Source organism: Salvia splendens, chromosome 19, assembly GCF_004379255.2.
Source record: "Salvia splendens isolate huo1 chromosome 19, SspV2, whole genome shotgun sequence".
In the NCBI taxonomy this organism is placed as follows: Eukaryota; Viridiplantae; Streptophyta; class Magnoliopsida; order Lamiales; family Lamiaceae; genus Salvia; species Salvia splendens.
Genome location: NC_056050.1, coordinates 17343127 through 17365518, shown reverse-complemented (window position 1 = coordinate 17365518; position 22392 = coordinate 17343127). Strand labels below are relative to the sequence as shown.

At 38.6% G+C, this 22392-nt stretch overlaps 4 protein-coding genes across 4 annotated transcripts; 1 reads left to right on the top strand and 3 right to left on the bottom strand.

Moving 5' to 3' along the window:
- Window positions 1-11019: 11019 nt before the first annotated feature.
- On the top strand, window positions 11020-12557 carry LOC121778228 (thioredoxin F2, chloroplastic-like). Its single transcript, XM_042175541.1, has 3 exons — window positions 11020-11362; window positions 12138-12237; window positions 12338-12557. The coding sequence occupies exons 1-3, from the start codon at window positions 11070-11072 to the stop codon at window positions 12470-12472; spliced, it is 528 nt and encodes a 175-aa protein (XP_042031475.1). The 5' UTR covers window positions 11020-11069; the 3' UTR covers window positions 12473-12557.
- LOC121778227 (proteinaceous RNase P 1, chloroplastic/mitochondrial-like) lies at window positions 12525-15642 on the bottom strand. The gene is made up of 6 exons (XM_042175540.1): window positions 14190-15642; window positions 13999-14088; window positions 13698-13879; window positions 13091-13211; window positions 12891-12962; window positions 12525-12799 (listed from the first exon to the last, which is right to left on the bottom strand). The coding sequence occupies exons 1-6, from the start codon at window positions 15342-15344 to the stop codon at window positions 12698-12700; spliced, it is 1722 nt and encodes a 573-aa protein (XP_042031474.1). The 5' UTR covers window positions 15345-15642; the 3' UTR covers window positions 12525-12697.
- Window positions 15643-15769: 127 nt separating this feature from the next.
- LOC121779100 lies at window positions 15770-16499 on the bottom strand. Its single transcript, XM_042176442.1, has 2 exons — window positions 16410-16499; window positions 15770-16330 (listed from the first exon to the last, which is right to left on the bottom strand). The coding sequence occupies exons 1-2, from the start codon at window positions 16497-16499 to the stop codon at window positions 15770-15772; spliced, it is 651 nt and encodes a 216-aa protein (XP_042032376.1).
- A 33-nt stretch (window positions 16500-16532) lies between these two features.
- LOC121779099 (zinc finger MYM-type protein 1-like) lies at window positions 16533-21214 on the bottom strand. Its single transcript, XM_042176441.1, has 4 exons — window positions 20683-21214; window positions 20353-20604; window positions 17110-17260; window positions 16533-17025 (listed from the first exon to the last, which is right to left on the bottom strand). Exons 1-4 carry the CDS (start codon window positions 21212-21214, stop codon window positions 16533-16535), a joined length of 1428 nt encoding a protein of 475 aa, XP_042032375.1.
- Between the last annotated feature and the right edge of the window lie 1178 nt (window positions 21215-22392).

Here is a 22392-nt window from a genome sequence, read left to right as displayed (position 1 = left end):
AAGCCGGTGCTTACACAAGCAGCGAAAGCAGCGCATATCCGGTGGACCTCAACCGAATGATGTACGAGGAGGAGGAGAGTTCCGGCACACCGATGTCTTCCCGATGTCCAATTGGCGTCAAGGCTGCGAAGAACAAGGGAAAGGGGAAGGCGAAGGCGACATCCTCCTCGTAAGCCGCGGCCACCCCCCATCACCGATCCCGATCCCGACCCCGACCCTGACCCTGGCGGCACTTGCCTACGCGGAGTTGGCAACGGCCGCCAACCGGAGGACATAGTTGGACATGCACAACGCCCTCATGCAATGTCAGGACCCGGCCAAAGCCGAATACCTCCAAGGGATGATCGATGAGCTGCGCCGCAAGTTGGGACTTTTGTAGAGTAGTCAATTTTTTTTTCATTTCTAACTCGTGTAAAACTTTTTTTTTAATCAATGTAAGATTTGCCGTTTTTAATTATTTTGCATTGACATATTTGAAAACATTTAAATTAATTAACAAAACAATAGTGAAACTTATAGGGCGGCCTTTAGGGCGGCTTATAGGGCGCCCCACTGCAGCTGGAATGGTAGGAGGATAAAATGCTGACGTGGCGGTGCATAGGGCGGGCTTTAGGGCGTCCCTTAGGGCACCCCACTGCTACGACACAAAGTATAAAATGATGTTAATCTTCTACACAAGCTCTATATTTGTCAGCACTACTACTAATTATTAGATGTGGCCGAACGACCATAGTTGTCATCATATTCGCCAAACAGGCGAATGAGACTTTCTTCGGTTATGAACTAAAAAATGTTCAAGTTTGAGAAGGTTTAGACAATTCTCCATGCCAACCCTGATGTGGGGGTTTTGAGGATTCTAGTAGTGGTTCGAAGAGACCAAAGTCATTGCCTCTCTAGGGGGTGAGCATCCAGTTTTCGTTTCAATTTTTTATCTAAATCAAATTGAATTTTCCTATAAAATGAAATTGGAAATCCAAAAAAAAAATAAAATCCAAACAAAATAGTCTCATTTCTAAAAATAGAAAGTTTATCTCTTACACTTTATCCTCTTTTGCTCATCCCTCCCATATTTTACTTACCATTACTCATAGTTCTCTTACTTTACTTACTTTTTTTACTTCCTCTTACTTTACTAATTTCTTATTAAAATTCTAGTTGTCTATAAATTAGACTATTTTTTTGGACATAGGGAATCGTAATCTTCAACGGTGATATATGTATATATCAATGGTGATACATAATAGTATATCTTATTTAATATTTATATTTAAATAATAGTAGTTGTATATTTAACATAAATTTTGTTTAGGAATATATAACACAAATACATTTGAATCACAAGATAATACTCCCTCCGTCCCGAATAATTTGTCTCATTTTTCCATTTCAGTCCGTCCCACATAATTTGTCACATTTCACTTTTTAACATTTTCCACTAACTCATTCGTACTCACATTTTATTATAAAACTATTATATAAAAGTATGACTCACATTCCACTAACTTTTTCAACTCACTTTTCATTACATTTCTTAAAACTCGTGCCCGGTCAAAGTGAGACGAATTATCCGGAACGGAGGGAGTAATATTATAAATAGAATTAAATTACAAGATCACATAGCGCCAAATAAAAGAGGCAACTTGACTAAATGAGAGAAAGTGAAGCACCTTATATGTTTGGCCCTACTGCAAATCTGAAGTTCTAATTGTCTCCACATGATATGGATTACATAGAAAACTATTTTATACAATCACTCAATTTTTTTATTCTGGAAATATACTTGAGGAAAATAACAATATACTGTGCAGCAAGCACAATTTTTTGCCCAAGCACAATTCTAAAATATGAGAAACAAATTTAAGTCGGAATATAGTAGATCTATATTTCTATCTTAAAAAGTACTATTACTAAATAGAAACTGAAAGAAGCAAATAATATCGGAGTACTAAATCTCGGTATTTGTTGTCGCAGTTAAAATTGGTATATGGGTACGTAGGATCATATTTTCAGTTTCCACAAACTTTGCTATTAATATTATGATTAACGTTTATTTTTGGTGTATGTGATCATTTTTTGATTGGTTCATAATATTAATTTGATAGCTTTGAGTCTTTAATATTATATTTTAGCTTCAGAACATTAACGTTATAAATTAGTCTATTTTTTATCTTAAATTTATATTATCAAATAAACATAAACATGTTTATAGAAAAAAAATATAAAAAAGAATCGAATAAAATGAGAAAGTATAATAAAAGTTAAAATTAAAAATTAAATTTTGAAATTGGGGTTTGAACCTACAAACTCCATAATTTTTCAAGACACATTCACCACTAGACTAAACATAGATTTTGTATTGAAATCAAACAAACTTATACATAAAGCATCAAAAACTCTCTTTTAAGTGTAAACTAAATGTCCCACATCGAAATCACAAAGAAACATGGAGTTAAGAACCTATCTATAAAACAACCATTTATCCCACATTGAAGTCACAATGAAAGTTAGAGTTGAAAAACCTGTCTATAAAAGGTTTACTTAAGCTATGCAAAACTTGTGTATCTAAAATGAAGGATTATATTCTACAAAATATAGTCTTTTACTAATCGGATCCATCTTTTAGTATGGATTGTTATGAAATTATAGTTTTTTAATTTAAATTTAAAAATTATTTTTTTTACTAAAAATTGATTTTTTTTTAATATTTAAAAATTGACTTTTTATTGTCTGGACCTATCGTTCTGGCCCCTGCAGTGGGCGTACAATAGGTCGGACGAGGCAAATGTGATCCTTTGCCCGCACGCTCGTCCGTCGGCCTGCAGTGGCCGAACGAGGGCGGACGACTGATCGTCCGAATGAGTTTTGAGCCATTGTGGATGCTCTTAGGACATTATTAATAAACACTTACATTATTGACTAAAGTTCAATTTTGGTCCCTTACATTTGTCCTAAAGTTCTTTTTGGTCTCATAAATTAAGTTAGTGACCTTTTGATCCTAACATATTGTTTTGATACATTTTGGTCCAAAACAAGATCACAAACTTAATGTATGGGACTGAAAAGAATTTTATGGAAAATGTACGAGACTAAAATTGGACTTTTGTCCTAGATTATAATTAAGTTATTAAATTGATCAAACATTTTGACTGTTAATTTTAACAGAAAATGGTTATTTTGGACCAAAACAATATGTTATGAACCAAAAGGTCATAAACTTAATGTATGAGACCAAAAAGAATTTTAGAGCAAATGTAAGGGACCAAAATTAGACTTTAATCTTTTTTATTAAAAAAAGTTAAAATACATCTGAAATTTGTATATTGAACCTTAAAACCCCTAATGTTTCGTTGCCCTTAACGGTTGATATTGACTAAAATTTGGGTTGGTATCATCGCAATACACATTGTGAATGGAACTATAATATTGTAAAAATTTAGCAGTTCTGTCAATTCTTGGCAACATTCGAATAAATATATTATGTTTAGGATCCGGATTAGTCATATTTGACAAGTTTGTTCAATAATGCTTCCCAAAAATAAAATAACTAACAAACACTTGTGTGTGCGAGTACACATCTTCTTCTCAAGTTCTCTTATCCCTCCTCATCTCTTTTGATTCTTGGTATAATGGAATGGAATGAGGAGCGAATGAAAATGGAGATGGGAATGGAATGAAGATGGGAATGGAATGACAATTCCATTCCATTCCATTCCATTCTTGTGTTTGATAAGCATAAGGAACATAAAGAGAATAGAATTGTTATTCCTTGATTGATTTCATTCCTATGTTTGATAACTACAAATAATATAGAAACGGAATGGAATGAAATATGAATAATTAATATATTGATTATACCAAAAAATATATTTAATCAAAAATATTTTTGCCTAATATTTTTCTTGTGTGCGTATATGTGGTGTTGTGTGTGTACGTGTGGCGGTGTGTGTGTGTATGTGGTGTTGTGTGTGTGCATATGTGGTGTGGTGGTAGTGTGTTTGTGCATATGTGTTAGTGTGCGTTCGTGTGTGTGTACTATGGTGGTGTTAGTGTGTGTGTACTATGGTGGTGGTGTGTGTGTGCATATGTGTTAGTATGCGTGTGTGTAGGGATGTCAATCGGGTCGGCCCGTCGGGTTTCGGGCCAACCCTATTCAGGTTACGGGTCAATCGGGTGCAGGTTAGCTGGGTTGTGATTTCTTTCGGGTTATAAAAGTTCAACCATAAACCTAAAAGCTCAGGTTTCGGGCTAGCCAAACAAGTTAATCGAGTTGCTACCGATAAGATTAACATGCGATCAATCCAATAAATAATGATGAAAATTAGTTATATTCATAAAATGTAGAATATTTAATTACGATAAATTTGGGATATATGCTTAAACTCAATCATAAACATGATCAAATACTAATATTCGAGATATTTCGTGAAATTTTAATGCATATATTAGAAATTTAAATATTTTTTTAGTGAATTTGAAGTTTATAATTTATTTATCAATTATTATATTAATAAAAATTCAATATGTAATTTGTATATTTAATATAAAATTGGAAGATATTTTTTAGTTATCTATATTATAAAATTAATCAATGAAATGTCGAATTAAGAGTGAAAAAATAGAATAATAGAAATTTTATCGGGTTTTCGGGTATGACCCTAACGAGTTGCGGGTTAATCGGGTTTTAATTTTATCGGGCTAGAAATTTCCAGTCCTAACTCTATAAATTTGGCGGGCTATTCGGGACAGCCCACGGGTTGCGGGCTACACTGACATCCCTACGTGTGGGTGGGTGTGTGGGGTGGTGGTGGTGGTGTGTGTGCGCGCGCGCATGTGTTAGTGTGGGGGTGTGTGTGGATTTTATTTTCAAATATTAAAATTTTTATTTTTATTATAAAATTGAGATTATATTAAATTTTAATATAATATTAAATAATATTTATATAATTTTGCTAAAATTTAAAATAAGAATAAAGGAGAATGAAATGGAATGAAATGGCCGTTCCTTTGCTAAATGGATGGAATGACTATACCCATTTGGAATGGAATGATGATTCCTAAGAAAAAAAATTACCAAACAAAGGAATAGAATGGAGGTAGGAATGTCATTCCATTCCACCATACCAAGTAGGGCCTTACTGTCGTTATCTCTGCTTTCCTCTTGTACCAATGTCGTCCCCCTCCTAACACTATCGCCTCCTCCCATTCGTCCCCTACCACCGCCTCGTCCACACCTCCATCCCCATCGTCTTTTCCTACTCTACGTCGTCGTCTCATCTCTTTTTCCTATACTGTTCCCACCTTCCTCCACCTATAATAATTTGGTGAAAAATGTTCCAAACGGAAACTACATCTGTTTGAGATTTGGGTTCAGTACTTTTTATTATTTAAATAAAATGAAAATATGTTGGTTCGGGTCGGGTCAAACTGAGAGCTAGGTCTTGTTTGACTCAAGTTCACTGTGCACAAGAGCGTGTCTCATAATACTCCCTTCATCCAACAATAGGAGACCTGTTTTTATCATTTCTGGGTCATCCGTCAGTAAAGGTTCCATTTTAGTTTACTACTAATGATAAGTGTGCCTCAGTTTTCATTAATTGATTCTACTCATATTTAGACATGCCCACCGGTTCCGGTTCCGGCGGTTAACCGCCGAACCGGAACCGGCGGTTCCGGAACCGGAACCGGAACCGGCGCAATATTCCCGAACCGGAACCGGCGCAATTCGGTTCGCGGTCCGGTTCAGGTTCAAGATATTTCGAACCGGAACCGTCACCGAACCGGCGGTTCGGGACGGTTCGGAACCGGCGGTTAACCGTGGAACCGCCGGTTCCGACGCTGAAATCGAGGCAGGTGGATGAGGGCCGGTTCCGGCGCTGAAAAACGGTCGAAACCGCCGGTTTTTCGGCGGTTAACCGGCGGTTAACCGGAAAAAACCGGCGGTTAACCGCCGGTTTAGTGACTTTCGAGGCGGCGCGGATCACGAGGCGACAATGGAGCAGCTTTTGCAGACGGTTCGTTGACCGAACCGGCGGTTTTATTTCGGAAACCGGCGGTTTTGGCCCGGAAACCGGCGGTTCCGCCGGTTCCGGCGGTTTTCCGCCAAAACCGCCGGTTTTGTGAAAATTCAAATTTTTTTTTTTTTTTTTTAAATTTCAAATTCGAATTCTTCCATTTTCCCCCTCATTTTTTTCTATAAATACCCCCCTCTATCCTCATTTACATTCACCCCACTCTTGTGTTAATAAGAGTTTCTCTCTTCAATCTCTCAATTCTCTCTCTTTGTCTCCAATTTCTCATTTGTGCTATTGTGCTTCCATTTAATTACGCAATTGCTACTCTTATTACGCATTGTTATACACTTATACAGTTATACTTGTTCCCGTAGTTCTATAAGTTGTCTTTCTTTCTCAATTACTAAAACAAAAAAAAATATATTATTCCATATTTCTACATTTCTACATACCATTCCAATATGTCTTCATCCCGAGAAGGTCGTGTTGATAAGGGAAAGGGAAAGGCCAAGAGGCCATCTCGGAGATCCGTTATTGATGAAATTTCTCAAATGAACATGGATGAGTGGCAGGTTAATATTTATTATCTACTAATTTCATTAATTTTGAATTACATTTCATTATTGTTCATAATTTTATTTTGTATTTACAATACAAATATTATTTTGTAGGCTCGAGAAGAGCAAGATGTGGCACATGCTATTGCTCTCTCTCGCTCTCAATACCAAGGCGATGCTTATGTTGGTACCGGTAGTGGTGCTCCCGGTCGCGGTGCCTATTCCCAACAAAGTCCAACCCCCGTGAATGTTGATGAAGACGATGATGATGATGATGATGACGACGAGGAGGAGGGGGAGGAGGTAGAAGAGGTTCAAGAAATGCCACCCCCACCACCACCAAGGAGTCGGCGTGGTCGTGGTGGTCGTGGACGTGGACAACCTCCTCAACCTCCTAGACCAGCTGAAAGGTCTTTAACCTCAAACATCTTCGTGAAACATTTCAAGAGGGTACAAGATAGTAACGATCCAAACACTTATAATGTGTATTGCAACTATTGCGAAAACGTATACACATTCCGAAAGGGTGGAGGGTACGGTACATTTACCCGTCACCTGGAGAAAGCGCATCCGGTCGAGTTTGGTATCGCTCCAACCCAAACTCAACTCAACTTTCAACATGGAGTCGGAAGTGGGACGACGGGTTCATCCCAAACATCAGGTATGTGTAGCAATACTCTTTTGAAATATGATCACAAAAATGCTCTTAATGTGATGTCTAGATTTGCCGTTATGAAACATTTTCCATTCAATGCTTTTGATAACGATGCTTTTGAGTCGAGTATGCGGCAAGTATATAATGCCGCTGCAAGAAAATTGAGTCGAACTTCAATGACGCGAGCCGTTGTTCGACAATGCATGGAAAAGAAGGCGCAATTAGGTACGTTTATTATTAACTTAGGGCATAAAGTTTCTATTTGTTCTGATGTGTGGACTGATTGTTTTTGTAAAAATTCGTATATGGGCATCACGGTGCATTTCGTTGATCACAGTTGGACTTTAAACAAACGTTTGATTGCATTTCGGGAATTTCCCGCACCACACACTGCACAAGCAATTGCTCAATTGATCATTCAAGTTTTGAATGAATTTCAATTGATCAATAAAATTTTTTCTATTGGTTTTGACAATGCTAGCGCTAACACTGCTAGCATAGATGATTTAATCAGTGCATGTTCTCCTGTTATTGATGGTAAATATTTCCATGTGCGATGTATTGCCCATATTTTGAATTTGTGTGTTCAAGATGCCATCGATTTGTGGCAAAAGTATGTTGATCCTATTAGAACTGCTGTGAAGTTGATTCATAACAAAGCTCCTATTGGTAGAGCTTGGAAGAGATATTGTCATGGTAAGCAATGCAGGTACACCAACTTTCGTTTGGATGTTTCAACTCGGTGGAACTCGACATATGATATGTTGGAGTCGACTTTGAACCACATTGAGTATTTATGTGATTTTTTTAGAAGTTGTCCTCATGTTCCTTCTGATTTGATTTTGATACCCGCTTGTTGGGACCACAGCATGGATTTATTTCGATTATTCCGCGCTTTCAAAAATGCCACTGTTGAGTTATCCGGTGTTTATTATCCTACTTCTGTGCGCGTTTTGGAGCATTGCATGTATGTGGCAATTGGTTTTAAAACTTGTGTGAAAAATACTCAATTCGTTGAGTTGAAGGCTATTTTGTTTTACATGGTTGAAAAATGGTTAAAATATTTTTCACGTATTCCAAATGTGTTTTTGATTGCAAAATGCTTGGATCCAAAGTGGAAGTTGCATGGTGTTTATAAAATTTTAGACATGTACTATGGTTGTTTGCACGCTTTGGATTTTTCTCAACTCCGCGAAATGGGCTTGACAAGAGGAGAATGCTTCGAACTAAGTATTCCGGATGTTGATGAAATCAAACATAGGTTAGATAGTGCACTTCGTTCTCTCTACGCGGAATATGAAATGCGGTATAACACCGCTCACCAGGTACGTGCTCCTCCTAGTCCTTCTACATTTGATTTTGGTGGAGGGGATTTTTCCAATGTCATGATCGATCCCGACGTAGTATCACAATTGCAAGATCTATACGGTACTACAACCAATAGGACTAGAGCGACTAGTGAATTAGATATATATTTGGAATCGCGCTCTATTTTTCAAGATGCAGGTCCTCCTACTCAACAAATTGACGTCCTTAATTGGTGGGGAACACATGACAAAGAGTTTCCGATACTCTCCATCATGGCTAAGGAGATATTCGCCGTTCCCGCTTCCACCGTCGCCGTTGAACAAGCTTTTAGTGTCGGCGGTTGTGTCCTAGACGACAAAAGGAGCAATCTCTCCGCCAAGAACATGGAAGCCACTATGTTACTTGACGATTGGGCAAAGGCGGACATGAGAGCACAAGAGCCGGATTTCGACTTCCGTGTAGAGAGTGATGGTGAAGAATTTTCTTCCGATGGCGATGACGAGGTCAGAAGCGATAGCACTCAACATTAGCAATGAGTCGACGGGGGCGGTGAACGGCGAGCACTGCCGACCAAAAAGGTAAGCAAGGTAAGAGAACTACGTGGGCTTTGATTCCTCAATAAAATTGTGGATACGTAGGCACCTCAACTTAAATTTGAAAAGTTTAACTTCGAAAGTTTAAGTTGAGCTCAAGCCCTTTTCAATTTTTTTTTTTTCCCCCTATTTCATAGATCATTCAGGATGCGGCTATGTTGTACTTGAAGATCATTAAAATATATTCCCCATTTGATAAATATCAAATGCGGAATATATTTTAATGATCTTCAAGTACAACTTAGCCGCATCCTGAATGATCTATGAAATCTTACCTTGGAATCAACCTTTTTTTCTTGCAAAATGTTGCCCATTTTCTAAGCAAACACATATCAGCACGCTATATACACATTGCTGCATTGATTGCTTTGGAAGATCAAATTGCCCCTATTAGAAATGTAGCAATGTGTATATAGCGTGTTGATATGTGTTTGCTTAGAAAATGGGCAACATTTTGCAAGAAAAAAGGGTTGATCCCAAGGTAAGAGAACTACGTGGGCTTTGATTCCTCAATAAAATTGTGGATACGTAGGCAACTCAACTTAAATTTGAAAAGTTTAACTTTGAAAGTTTAAGTTGATCTCAAGCCCTTTTCAATTTTTCCTTTTTCCCCCCCATTTCATTTTTTTTTAAATTTACCTTCCGAGTCCGACGAGGCGACGAGCCGACGCCCGACGACACTTGTAAATTATATTACATTGTTGTATGTTGTTGTATTGTATACTTATGTATTGTAAATTGTAATGTATCGTTGTCCGTTACAACTTACAACTCAAAATCAATAAAATTTATTTCATTTTCTCCTTATTCGTCTTATTTGTGCTTGAATTATGCATTGTCTTGTTCCGATTTGTTGTATAAAGCCAAATTTCAAATTTAAAAAAAAAAAAAAAAAAAAAAAAAATTATTGAACCGGCGAAACCGCCGGTTCAATAACCGGAACCGCCAAAACCGCCGGAAAACCGGCGGTTCCGAACCGGAACCGGAACCGCCCGGTTTTCGAACCGGAACCGGAACCGTGAAATAGCCTCACGGTCCGGTTCCGGTTCCGCTTCCGCCAAAACCGGAACCGGCGGTTCCGAACCGGAACCGCCGGTTTTCGAACCGTGGGCATCTCTACTCATATTTATTACTCTATATGTCCCACAAGAATATGCATTATTTTCTTTTTAATCCATCCTACAAGAATATACACTTTCTAAATTTGAAAGTTTTTTCTCTCTAATGAAGTACAACTCATTCTCCAATTACAATACTTTAATTACTTTTTCTTTCTACTTCTCTCTTACTTTACCAATTGTGCAGAACTCGTGCCCAACCAAAAGTGTATATATGAAATTATATAAAAATGAGAGTTATAATCCTTTTCAATTCACATTTTTAATACTCCCTCCGCCCTTTAAAAGTATGAACTATTTCCTTATTAGTTCAGTACATTACCCATACACATTATTTTATTTACAACTTATATCACTGCAATACCCTATTAATAATGTGAAGTCTTCTCTGCTTACACTACTTACACTATTTTTTTATTCTTCTCTTACATTACCAATTATACATTATAACTCGTGGCGAACCGAATATTCATACTTTAAAGAGACGGAGGTGGTATTTCTCAGTAGGAGGGGGCTAGGGAGTAAACTAAAACACAAGTGGTAAGGCGAGATGGCAATGGTTCCCACATCAAATCTTTGATTTTTCGACTCCAATTCTATGGCAGCAAATCTACTCTCACAAATTCCTGATTTAAGAATTTAAATCTGCAGACATTATTGCCACAAAAATTAGGGCATATTCGGAAAAATAAAAAGATCCTGAGGGCAGTTTGGTCATTCGAGAAATTAACGGCCCAGTTTCGTTGCTCTCCAAATATATTCCTCTCTTCAATTCTCACTCTTTATCACTCTGTGTCTCTCCCCCTTTGCACACACTTTTTCTTATAATGGCGTTGCAATTATACAGTGCAGTTCCTAGAACTTCAATGGTGCAGAACTCATGGGTGCATGGAGTTGCGGCGAAGCAGCTATTTGTACGGGGAGATTGCCCCCAGCTGATGAAGAGGAGGCTGAGCTTGAGCGTGGGGGTGAGATGCAGCTTGGACGCGGCTGTGGAGCCAGCGGAGGTTGAGGTGGTGGCGGAGGTAGGGAAGGTGACGGCTGTTACTAAAGATACCTTTTGGCCTATCGTCAAAGCCGCCGGTGATAAGACTGTTGTTGTTGATATGTACACTCAGTGGTGAGCTTATCATATCCATATTTTTTATCACAAAAAATAGACCAATTTTACCGTTTTAGGTCATCTACTAAAATTAGACCAATTCTAAATAGGTAAAGTTTTAAGAATCAAAATAAGTACTAATAATATGGATTTCACTACTTTACATTAAAATTCTGTTATACTCAACTATGTGTATTATTGGTGGACGGAGTAGTATTTTTTATATTGCAAATTGTTGAGTTGGGGCCTTGTGCTGCAATTTTTTAGCAGATTTGCTGGTTTTAATTCTTCAACTTCGATATGAATGATGAACAAAAAGGAAATGGATTCAATGAAGTGAAACTAATGGTTTTCTATAAGCTAGCTCACACCACCATATTCTTGAGTAGGGAAAGTTGTCACATTTTTGTGGGCAATTACTTTTCATTTTTCATAAGATTTGTGATTGAATATTTTAATCCTAGTCACTACAATTTCTCCAATCCTACCAGTTTAATGAGTCAAACACCGTTGGCTAAAATTCATAGTTCCAACCCATCTTAGTCAAGAACAGATTAGCCTGGAGTATTTTTTTTTTAATTTTATTAAGCTATTAAATCAACAACCAAGAAAGTACCTAGTTTTATAAGGGAACTTTACACATAATGTGTTTGAGGGAGGGCGTTCATGGTTTTGGTGTCATAAGATGTTGTGGATATCAACTTGATGTAAATATCAGAGAGAAACATTTAATTCAATGCAAGAACTTTGTGTATGCAGTTGTTAAATAATAATTCACATATGATTTGTGCAGGTGCGGACCTTGTAAGGTAATCGCGCCAAGATATCAGGAGCTGTCTGAAAAATACAACGATGTTGTGTTCTTGAAGCTCGACTGCAACGATGAAAACAGGGTTTGTGAAATAACAACTTTATACACTTTTATTATTCTCTTTCGCTATATATGTGTGGGTGTGTGGCGTTTGATCTCATGTGTATATATTTCATTTGCAGCCACTTGCAAAAGAGCTAGGGATCAAGGTGGTTCCTACCTTCAAGATTTTGAAGGATAGCAAGATCGTTAAAGAAGTAACTGGAGCCAAAATTGACAATTTAATCGTTGCAATTGATGCTGTAAGATCCATTTAGATTATTGTCATTAGATTGTAATATAATGTTAATAGATCAAAGACAACTGTGCTCATTCATAAATGAATCTGCCATTATGCTACTATTAGTTTAGTGTGAAATTAACTATAAGAAATACTAACACAATGTATACGCAATTACAATATCGAAAAACTTTGTATATCTAAAAGGACAGAGCGTAGTTTTATTGCTGAAAAAATTAAGGATGTTGGCAATGGAACCTAGCTATGCGTCCGGTCTTGTCCTTGTCGCACAAATCCATTGTCTAGGGGCCTCAAGATCATCTCCAGTCACAGTTGGTATGTGCCATTGGCCTCGTTCCGACTCCTGATATCATGTTTGAGGAATTTGAGTGAAACCCGAGATAGTAACACGAGGATGTTTTCATTAAAGATGAGTCCGAACTAAACTAACCAACCTGGATAACGATTGAATATGGTGGTGGCATGTGCAATGTAAGCCCGTCTTCAGTGGCATATCTTAAACGGACCTGATAATAATTTAGAAAATAAAAACAGTGCAAATTTGCATTATCTGAGATCACCAAGAACAGAACCTCAACTTGTAACAAAGAATTATTGACAAAAATAAACCAGAAAAGCATGGAAGAGAAAGTACCTGGTGCTTTTCTTTCCATCTAGGGAAGAAGCTATTGCCTAAAAGGTTGAACAAGTGATCTCTCATCTCATCATTTGTCACAAGCAAACACCTTGAACTCACAGCAGCATACAGCCAATACCTAAGGAAAGCAAGAAAATTTAGTATAAAAAACGGCATAGCTTCCAGAACGGCAGGATACATATACTGTACTACATTTTATTGATCTTTTTGAAGTAACAATAAAGCATGAACAAATTGAAGCTATAGGATTTGCTCTAGCTGTGTACACCGAACAGCATTAAATGCTTGATGAATCTCAAAGACTAGGTTCAACGAGCACAATTATTCGACACAAATAAACATTCAGTTGGCAGCAAGTGTCATGACCCTTCATAGAAACTGAAGAAACTAAACTAGCCACAGATGGTTGATCCAAAGCATCAAACGGTGCACAGAAGGACAACATAATTGCAAGATTAGTAGAAGAAGATGTCATTAGGTATGTGTTTCTTAGGTATAACCGTATAACAAATTACCAATTCACTTTATACCAACATAATATAATTTCAATATTGAACACACCTACACATGAATGCTATTGTATATAGAAAAATATGATAAGTACCAATCATCATTTGAACCCTGAGGTGTTGCATAAAGTGCACCAGCGTTTTTCCAGCTTTCCAACAATTTCTTGTTGTTCGGTTGCTGAGCAGGACCACCTCTGACTCGTGCTTGGTGTAGAACAACTAGGGGTAATTTCTTTGACGGACTCATTTGGCGCAACCGATGCACAACTCTCTTAATCTTCAAACAGGAACGCACCAACATGAGTAATTGTATGATTCAACAATACCCATAGCCAGTTTCTTTTTCTCAGTTTATTGCATTCTCATTGAGAGGAAAGCTACAGAGGCAGTATTTACCTGACCAAAATTGAATGTGCGTTGATTAGCAAGACCCAAGTTTGCACCATCAACCACAGCATCAAATGGACCGTGCCGTTGAAGCCACTCCTGAATCAGCACTTATAGCATCACAAAGTATTCATATTTAAAACTACATAAACAAGATAACATAAATGCAAGGGATCTCGAAAGCAAAAACAGAAAACCACCTGAAATTGTGCAAAGTTGCTCTTAACTTCCTTCTCAGCGGCTAATTTAGCAAGCGACTTGGCAAAATTCTCCGTCTCCTGTGGATCAATATCAATGCAAACCAGCTTCTCTCCGCACGATTGGCATACCCCAGCCTCATTCATCCTAGTCCTCACCACTCTCCACTCACCCTTCCCCAACCATCCTTGGCCGTGCCATCCGCCCCCTCCCTCCAAAACCCCTCTCTTCACGCTCCCAACATCCCATTTCCCAGCTCCAACCTCAGCAGCCCTTCCTGAACTAAACCAGTCCTCCACCATAGCTGCAGTCTCCTCAGACACCTGCCTTACTGCCGCCCTCAACCTATGCATCATTTCATACACCTTCCCCTCCCTCTCGGCTTCAGAGCTAACCCTGAGGAGGGCAGAGAGCTCAGCCTCCTCAGCAGCTACGCCACTCTCCAACATATGAGAATCCACCTCATAAGCCTTATCTGCCATCCCCTTCTTGCAGAATCCAAACAACGCCGGCCCATATGACCTCAATTTGGGGGCATTTCCATGGTCCTTCATCTTTTTAACTAAACTAAAAGCCAATTCAGGATCCTCTTTTGAAGCAGCCAACCTAGAGATGTTTGTGAATGTTGCCTCATTTGGAGCCACATTATCAGCTCCCATTTGCTTAAAAATCTCAAATCCTTTATCAAATCTCTCAAGATTCTCTCCAACCTCCTCAGGATTTAATGAGCACAAGTAAAGCAACACATTGTAATGATGCTGATTGAGCTCCACGCCATTGGCCTTCGCCTCCTCGTAGAGGCGAAGGGCCTCAGCCAAGTCTCCGTTTTTCGAGCATTGATCGAGTTTCACGCGTAGAACCATATCCGGGGCCTCTCTACGCGCCTTTTTGGATATTCGGTTACTCAAATCCGTCGATTTGTTTCTGAGGAGAGCCTCAGCGGAATCGGAGGAAAAATGTGTTGCTTTTCTTTCCATCGAAATGGGGTTTTTAGGTTGGTTTCTCGCGTTAATTTTAGTCTTCAGTGAAGAAGTATGCCGCTGCCGTAAATAATTGAAGCATTTTGAATGCTGAAGAAGGGAATTGGAGCTCTTGCGTAAGTGGGAGAGAAGAAGAAGAGAGGTTTTGGGTGAGACCGACGCCACACGCAGTAGCATCGCTGCTAAAAAAATTCACCAAAATTCGCCCTCGAATTCAAGAAAGTGCAATTGCGCTACAAAGGCTCAGATGCGCGGTACGCCCGCCAAATGCTCGATGGATTTACTCAGTGAACTTCAGCAAGAAACGGCGCCGGAAAAAAGCGCCGACTTTCATTGCCTTTTTCCGACGACCTCCAGAGTGCAGCGGGTGACTGAGAAAATGAATGACGGCGACCAGAATCCGAACTGTCTATGGATAATTATAAATACTCCATAAATCAATTGTCAAAAGATGTTTCGTTCATCCACTGTAAATTTGCAAGCAGCGGCGGATCCAGGATTAAAAACGGAGGGGCGGAATAAAATAATAAAATAATAAATAATAAAATATTAAATATAATACTTCAATATGTTTTTTTAGCAAAATGAAAGTCTATTACAATTCAAGTAGCTCTAGCATCTGTTAATCGAGACAACTGATTACTACGGGTATCCATATCTTGAAAACGTTTCAAGATTCTTTCATTAGAAACACTAGCAAAGATGGATCTTTCATTGTATACTACCAAACTGTCATTCAACCACTCATCTCTCATCCTATTCCGCAAGTCAGTCTTGACAAATTTCATTGCTGAAAATACTCTTTCAACAGATGCAGTCGCTACAGGTAAGATCAATACCAACACAATCAGACGATAAACCAACGGAAAAACTTTATCTTTCTTGGTTTCAACAATCTTCTGAGATAGGCTAGTCAAATCTTCAATACCATTCAATCGTGCATCTCTTCTCACAACATCAACAAAAGTTTCAATTTGTTTAAACAATTCAGTATGTTGAGTCGATGTGAAGTCCTTTGGGTAAAGAGTAGCAAGATGAACAAGCTTATGAACATTAAAAGCAGCGAAATCATTTTTTGGATCGAGGCATGCCATACAACTTAGCAAGTCTGTGGATGCCTCAGAGAAACGATTTTCCATCTCTTGTGTAAGTAAGTCGACGACCTAATTGACGCACAAGAAAGATTAAATATCAAGATGATTCTAATTTAGTAAATGAATAAGATATTAAATTTCAAATTACCTGACAAAATATTTCAACGCGATAATGATGGTAGTCCTTGATGTTTGAACCATTCCTCTTACTAATACGCTTTGGAGCATCATCATCCATGTTTGTTATTGAAATGTCATTTGCCCCACAAAATCATTTACTTCTTGCAAGAAAGTATCCCATCCAAATTCTTGAAATGATCTCAAGTTTTTTTTCACATTCTCTATCAAGAAAATCGCATTTAAAAATATCTTGATCTCTTTGTTGCAAGGCACAAGACAATGGTTGAATAACCCCCAACAAATGTTTCATCAACATAAGGATGAATACAAATTCAAAAGTCTCCATTTTCTGTACGAGACCTACAGCTTTGCCCCTTGTTTCATATTCTTCTCCATCAACAAGTACGTTTTCAAGTACTTCGGTTACTGACTGCCACATATTTGCAAGACGAATCACGGTGGCATAATGAGATCCCCATCGAGTATCACCTGGTCTCTTCAAAGAAGTTTCTTGATTTTGGCCTCTACCAGTACCGATTTCCCCATTCTCTATCATTTCAACTAGTCTATCGTGCTCAATTTGTCGAATCATATCAGCCATTTTGCAAGAAGAACCACATGTTGTGACAATCGAGATAAGATAACTGAAAAAATCACAAACATATTGATTTGTCTTGCACACGGCCACACATACCAATTGAAGTTGGTGGGCAAAACAATGGACATACCAAGCTGATGGATTTTCCTTTAAAATTAGTGCTTTCAATCCATTGCATTCACCTCGCATGTTTGATGCTCCATCGTATCCTTGGCCTCTCAATCTTGACAAAAATAACTTAAACTTAGCAAATACGGAGTCAATTGCCTCTTTCAAACAAACTGATGTAGTTTTTTTGACATGAACCAAAGCTAAAAACCTTTCAATTATTTGTGTTGGAATAAGGAAATTAATTAATTGGAGAACAATAAGGCAAGTGATGAAGATATGACAAGAATAAAGAAGGAAATCAATGAAGATTATGGAAAATCAAATAAAAAGGATATTAGTATAATTAGAATATATTTTCCATGTTTAGCTAGAATTAGAGTCTATATATAGTTGTGTAACCATGGAGAGAATAGAATTCAAGTCATTCACAATGTAGTCTTTAAAGTTCTCTCCGTCTTTTACTTTCCGCAATAATCTTTTATTTTCCGCATTATATTTTCTAACATGGTATCAGAGCAGGTTCGATCACTAAAGATCGATCGTTGCCTCTATAGCAAAAAAAAAAAATCCAAAATACCCTAAACAAGTCCTCTATAGAAAAATATAAAAAAAAAATCCATCAGCCTTCGCCTCACCATCTCCACTCTACAGAAAGAAAGAGGGGGCGAGACAGAGAGCGACAACGAAGCTCCATCCATGGATTCGATGCAGTCTGCAGTTACTCTCGACGAGAACATAGCGCTCACATAATCAGAGTGGCTCTCCATGAAGAAAAGAATCGGTAACCCCGTCGAAAAGGCCAACGCTTCCAACTTCGAGTCCGTGGCAGGTTGAATCCTCAGCGAGAACATCCTCATCACCGGAAGAGGCCTCTTCCGTCAGACCGTAATCAAAACGCAGTCCGAATCCCGTGAGTCGTCCAACATCTACGCCGCGCTGGTCGCATTAATCAACTCTGAACTTCCCCAAGTCGGATACCTGCTCGTCAAAAGAGCCGACTGCAGTTCAATACTGCGCATAACCGCAGAAACTAAAGGAGATCCTTGCTGAATCCTCCAGCCTGCTGAGGAAAGGCTAGCTGGAGAAACGCACTTGTTTCTTGATTGCAAGGCTGCTCGCCGTCTACAAACAGAAGTTTAGGGACTCTGCGACTGCGAGAGTGTTTGAAGCTAGATTTTATTCGCAGATTTCTTATTTGGGGAGTTTGGCTTATTCAATATCCCAAATTAAGCCAGGACATCTGTTGAGACACCACGGACTACGGCTTGTGACTTCATCGTAGGAAAAAAAAGGAACAAGCGATGAGAGTCGAGAAAGAGAAGCTGTCAGCTAAAGAGATGCAAAGAGAACTAAAGACCACAGTTGAAGCTCAGGAGAGAGAATGCCGATGAACAGGCATGTAGTTGGAGTTGGAAAGAAGGTGAGGCCAAAGAGGCCAAATCGGCCTTGTTGGAGAAGGAAGAATGCATGCTCGACACCTCTCCTCGATCAAGTTAAGAAAAGAAAGAAGAAGTTCACGGTTTGTCCGGCCGAGGGGGAGAGGAAGAATGCGGCCGAACAACTCCTCTCCAAATCTATAATGGTAGTGAAGGCCAAAGATGACCCAAAGGAGCAGCCCATATGTCGGTGGAGCCAGGAAAGATTGGTAGCAAGATAACCCCGGAAAGGTAAAGCAGTCGAAGAATTATCCGGCAGAGGGGGAGAGGTTATCCCCAACCGAATAATTATTCGAGATGATTGGAGTAGTGCCTATGCCATAGAAGAGAAGATAGCTTCAGGCAGAAATGGTGCGGAGAAGAAGAATCAACCGAGAAAGCAGCCATCGTGGCTGGTTGACCCAAACAAAATTGCTACTAAAATTAGTAGTGCATCTGGTGCAGTTGATCCACAAGAATTAGGAGCCAAATAGAATTGCTACTAAAATTATGGGTACTGGGGAAGACGAGAAGGAAGGCGAATACGTGATCGACCACCGGAAAGGGGGAGAGTAGTACCACTGCCAGAGAGTTCCACCCACAGTATCGAGAAACCAGAAGGAGGCGGCTCATCAGAAGGAGGAGTCGCCATCCCCGGAGAAGAAGGCTGACTGCAGCCGAAGAGAAAATAACAGTAGTCAAGATAAGGAGTTCACGGTTTGTGAAGGAGAAACGAGCAGAAGCCGAACTATAGAGGAGAAGCTACTTCCGAAGAGGTGGCATGGTTTGAGAGTATGTCACCGGGGGAAAAAACCCATGAAGAAACATAAAGGAGACTGATGGTTTCACGTCTTCATTTTTAGAGAAGTAAATTTGGGCCATGTGGTTATTAGGCTCAAGAAAGAAAAGAAATGAAAATAATGGACTCATAGTTTGAGTTTGGAATGGACCGAGAATGGTCTAAAATGGCTCCTAGATACGAGCAAAAACTGTCAGATAAGCTCCTCGACAAGAGTCAAAACTGTCAGATTAGCTCCTCGACAAGAGTCAAAACTGTCAGAATTAGCTCCTCGACAAGAATCAAAAGTGTCTAAAATGGCTCCTAGATATGAGTTTAAACTATCTAAGATGGCTCCTGGATACGAGCTAAAACTATCTAAGATAGCTCCTAAATATGAGTAAAAACTGTTTAGACAAGCTCCCGGACACGAGTTAAAACGATCTAAATTTGCTTCTTGACACGAGTTAAAACTGTCTAGATTGGCTCCTTGACACGAGTTAAAACTGTTTAGATTAGCTCCTTGACACGAGTTAAAACCGTCAACAAAAAATTGAAGAACTCCTTGAAACGAGTTTAAACTATCAATGATGAATTGAAGAAGCTCTATGATACGAGCATAAACTATCAATGAGAATTGAAGAACTCTTAAATACGAGTATAAACTATTATCAAATTAAAGATCGTGCAAGTTAAGTGTCGAAAAACTCGATACTTAACTTGAGGGGGAATGTTGGAATAAGGAAATTAATTAATTGGAGAACAATAAGGCAAGTGATGAAGATATGGCAAGAATAAAGAAGAAAATCAATGAAGATTATGGAAAATCAAATAAAAAGGATATTAGTATAATTAGAATATATTTTCCATGTTTAGCTAGAATTAGAGTCTATATATAGTTGTGTAACCATGGAGAGAATAGAATTCAAGTCATTCACAATGTAGTCTTTAAAGTTCTCTCCGTCTTTTACTTTCCGCAATAATCTTTCATTATATTTTCTAACAATTTGGTCATCCTTGTTCACAAATCTTATGACAATTGCCATTTGCTCCTTTGTTGAGCAATCACGTGACTCATCAACTAGGATTGAAAAGTGTTTGTCTCCAAGTTCTCCCAATATATCAAGTGTGGTTTCCACCGCACAAGCATTAGCCATATCTTTTTGGACTGATGGAGAAGTTATTTGGTTATTTTCAGGGGCATTTTTCAAAATCAATTTACCAACTTCATCATTCCTCAAACCATACCATTCTAATAACTCAAGAAAATTACCTTTGTTCAAAGACGTAGATGACTTGTCATGTCCCCTAAAAGGAAAACCTTGAATCAAAAGAAAACGAACTACATCAACAGTTGCAGTCAATCGAATTCGATATTCCTTTTTTTTGGTTGTCATACCTCTACTTACAACATAAGTCACACTTTGCCTTTGATTGACAAAATTTTCATATTCTATCCTTGCTTTTTTGTGTGCACTACTTTTATCCCCAACATGCGCCTTGAATTTTTCTAGTGCTTTTTTCCAATTAGAAAAACCACAACTAGTGAAGGCTTCATCTCCCGGTGCCACATAACCACGCTTGAAAAGAAAACAGTAAAAGCAATATGCGGCATGTTTCGCTTCACTATATTCTAGCCAATCATAATCTTTGTACCAAGCATCTCTAAAACTCCTATTATCTTTTCCTTGATGCGTTTTTTGAAAAATATTACCCTTTGGTTGACAAGGGCCTTTTGCTACATATTCTCTACGAATACGATCCCGGATATTCACACCATATTCTGCAATTGGTTTTCGCAAACCAGGATCAGCCTTGATTTCACTTCCATTTATATCATCATTCTCCATCAAATTTTCTTCAGCATTCTGTGCTTCTAGTTCTAGACAAGAATCCAAAATTCTTGGTCTTTTTCTAAAAAAATTCTCCATACCTAATGAAACAAAAAAAAGGTATAATTATAAAATATTAGAACAAAGTAACTATCATTTACTCACTTTATACTATCTATGGGACCACACTTTGTCATTAGCATTTACCACATGCCACATGGAACCCACCCAATGTTTTATATATACACCACTAACCACTTCGGCACTTCTAATTTTATAGTCATTCCAAATTTCCAATCTCTTTAAAATTCAAATGCAGTTGTTGTATTTTTTTTCCCTATTCCAAGTTTCAACTATGAGTTGCTGCTGCCTCTTTAATCTTCTAAGCTATTTTTTTTCCCAATTCCAAAAGGAAAATATTTAATCTTTCCTCAATGGCTAAATGCCTAAATCTACAAATTCAAAGACATGAATTTGAATTTTAAAACACAACACACCTTCAAATTTATGAAATTATGCTTCTGGAATTTGAGAATGGTTGGGCTTCTTCTTGAGATGGAAATTGGAGAGGCAGCAGCCAGCAGGGGCGGACTTGTGGAGTTGTGGACTTGTGGTTGTGGAGTCCGGAGGGTGGACGGCAGGGAGGAAATCAGAGCTTCGCTGGGAGCAGACTCGTCACTCCCTCCGCCAGAGCGTATGGAATTTGGGGATTTCTTTAGGGCTGAAGTTTATTCATTATTATTTTTTATTTATTAGAGTTTAATTTTATTGAAAAGGTAGATACTATTGGGCTTTTAGTTCTTTTTTAATTGGGCTTGAGTTGAGTTTTAAAATTTTATTTCAATTGAGCTTGGGAGATAATGGTTATTTTTTTTCGGTCAACGGGGCGACGTCGGAGACAACGGATGGGGCGGATATGGAAAATATACATCCGAGATAAGGGAAAATTAGTCGCATGGAGGGGGCGGATAACGACCGCCTTTGCGGCTACTAGGGTGACTCATTTGCCTAGGATCTCCTCAGATCATGCCCCTTTGCTAGTGCGGTGCCAGCTCACGACTCAGATTCCGAGGCCTTCGTTTAGGTTTCAGAACATGTGGGTTCGGCATCACACTTTCAGGGATGAGATTGCCAGAGTGTGGACGGCGGAGACGGGCTTCTTCGGCATGCTTAATCTTCAGTTCAAACTCAGCAGAGTTAAGGGTTTTCTCAAGGGATGGAACAGGGAGGTCTTTGGGAACATCTTTGACAAGTTGAGGGAGGCAGAGGAGGCGGTT

Coding starts and splice junctions, on each gene's coding strand:
- LOC121778228 (XM_042175541.1), top strand. CDS start 11,070: ATGGCGTTGCAATTATACAGTGCAGTTCCTAGAACTTCAATGGTGCAG. Junction 11,363..12,137: donor GTTGATATGTACACTCAGTG/GTGAGCTTATCA, acceptor TGATTTGTGCAG/GTGCGGACCTTGTAAGGTAA. Junction 12,238..12,337: donor ACTGCAACGATGAAAACAGG/GTTTGTGAAATA, acceptor TTTCATTTGCAG/CCACTTGCAAAAGAGCTAGG.
- LOC121778227 (XM_042175540.1), bottom strand. CDS start 15,344: ATGCTACTGCGTGTGGCGTCGGTCTCACCCAAAACCTCTCTTCTTCTT. Junction 13,880..13,998: donor GCACATTCAATTTTGGTCAG/GTAAATACTGCC, acceptor TCCTGTTTGAAG/ATTAAGAGAGTTGTGCATCG. Junction 13,212..13,697: donor CAGGGTTCAAATGATGATTG/GTACTTATCATA, acceptor TGCTTTCCTTAG/GTATTGGCTGTATGCTGCTG.
- LOC121779099 (XM_042176441.1), bottom strand. CDS start 21,214: ATGGAGAATTTTTTTAGAAAAAGACCAAGAATTTTGGATTCTTGTCTA. Junction 20,605..20,682: donor GACTTATGTTGTAAGTAGAG/GTATGACAACCA, acceptor TTTTGATTCAAG/GTTTTCCTTTTAGGGGACAT. Junction 17,026..17,109: donor AAGGAAAATCCATCAGCTTG/GTATGTCCATTG, acceptor TGATTTTTTCAG/TTATCTTATCTCGATTGTCA.
- LOC121779100 (XM_042176442.1), bottom strand. CDS start 16,499: ATGGATGATGATGCTCCAAAGCGTATTAGTAAGAGGAATGGTTCAAAC. Junction 16,331..16,409: donor GCGTTGAAATATTTTGTCAG/GTAATTTGAAAT, acceptor TGCGTCAATTAG/GTCGTCGACTTACTTACACA.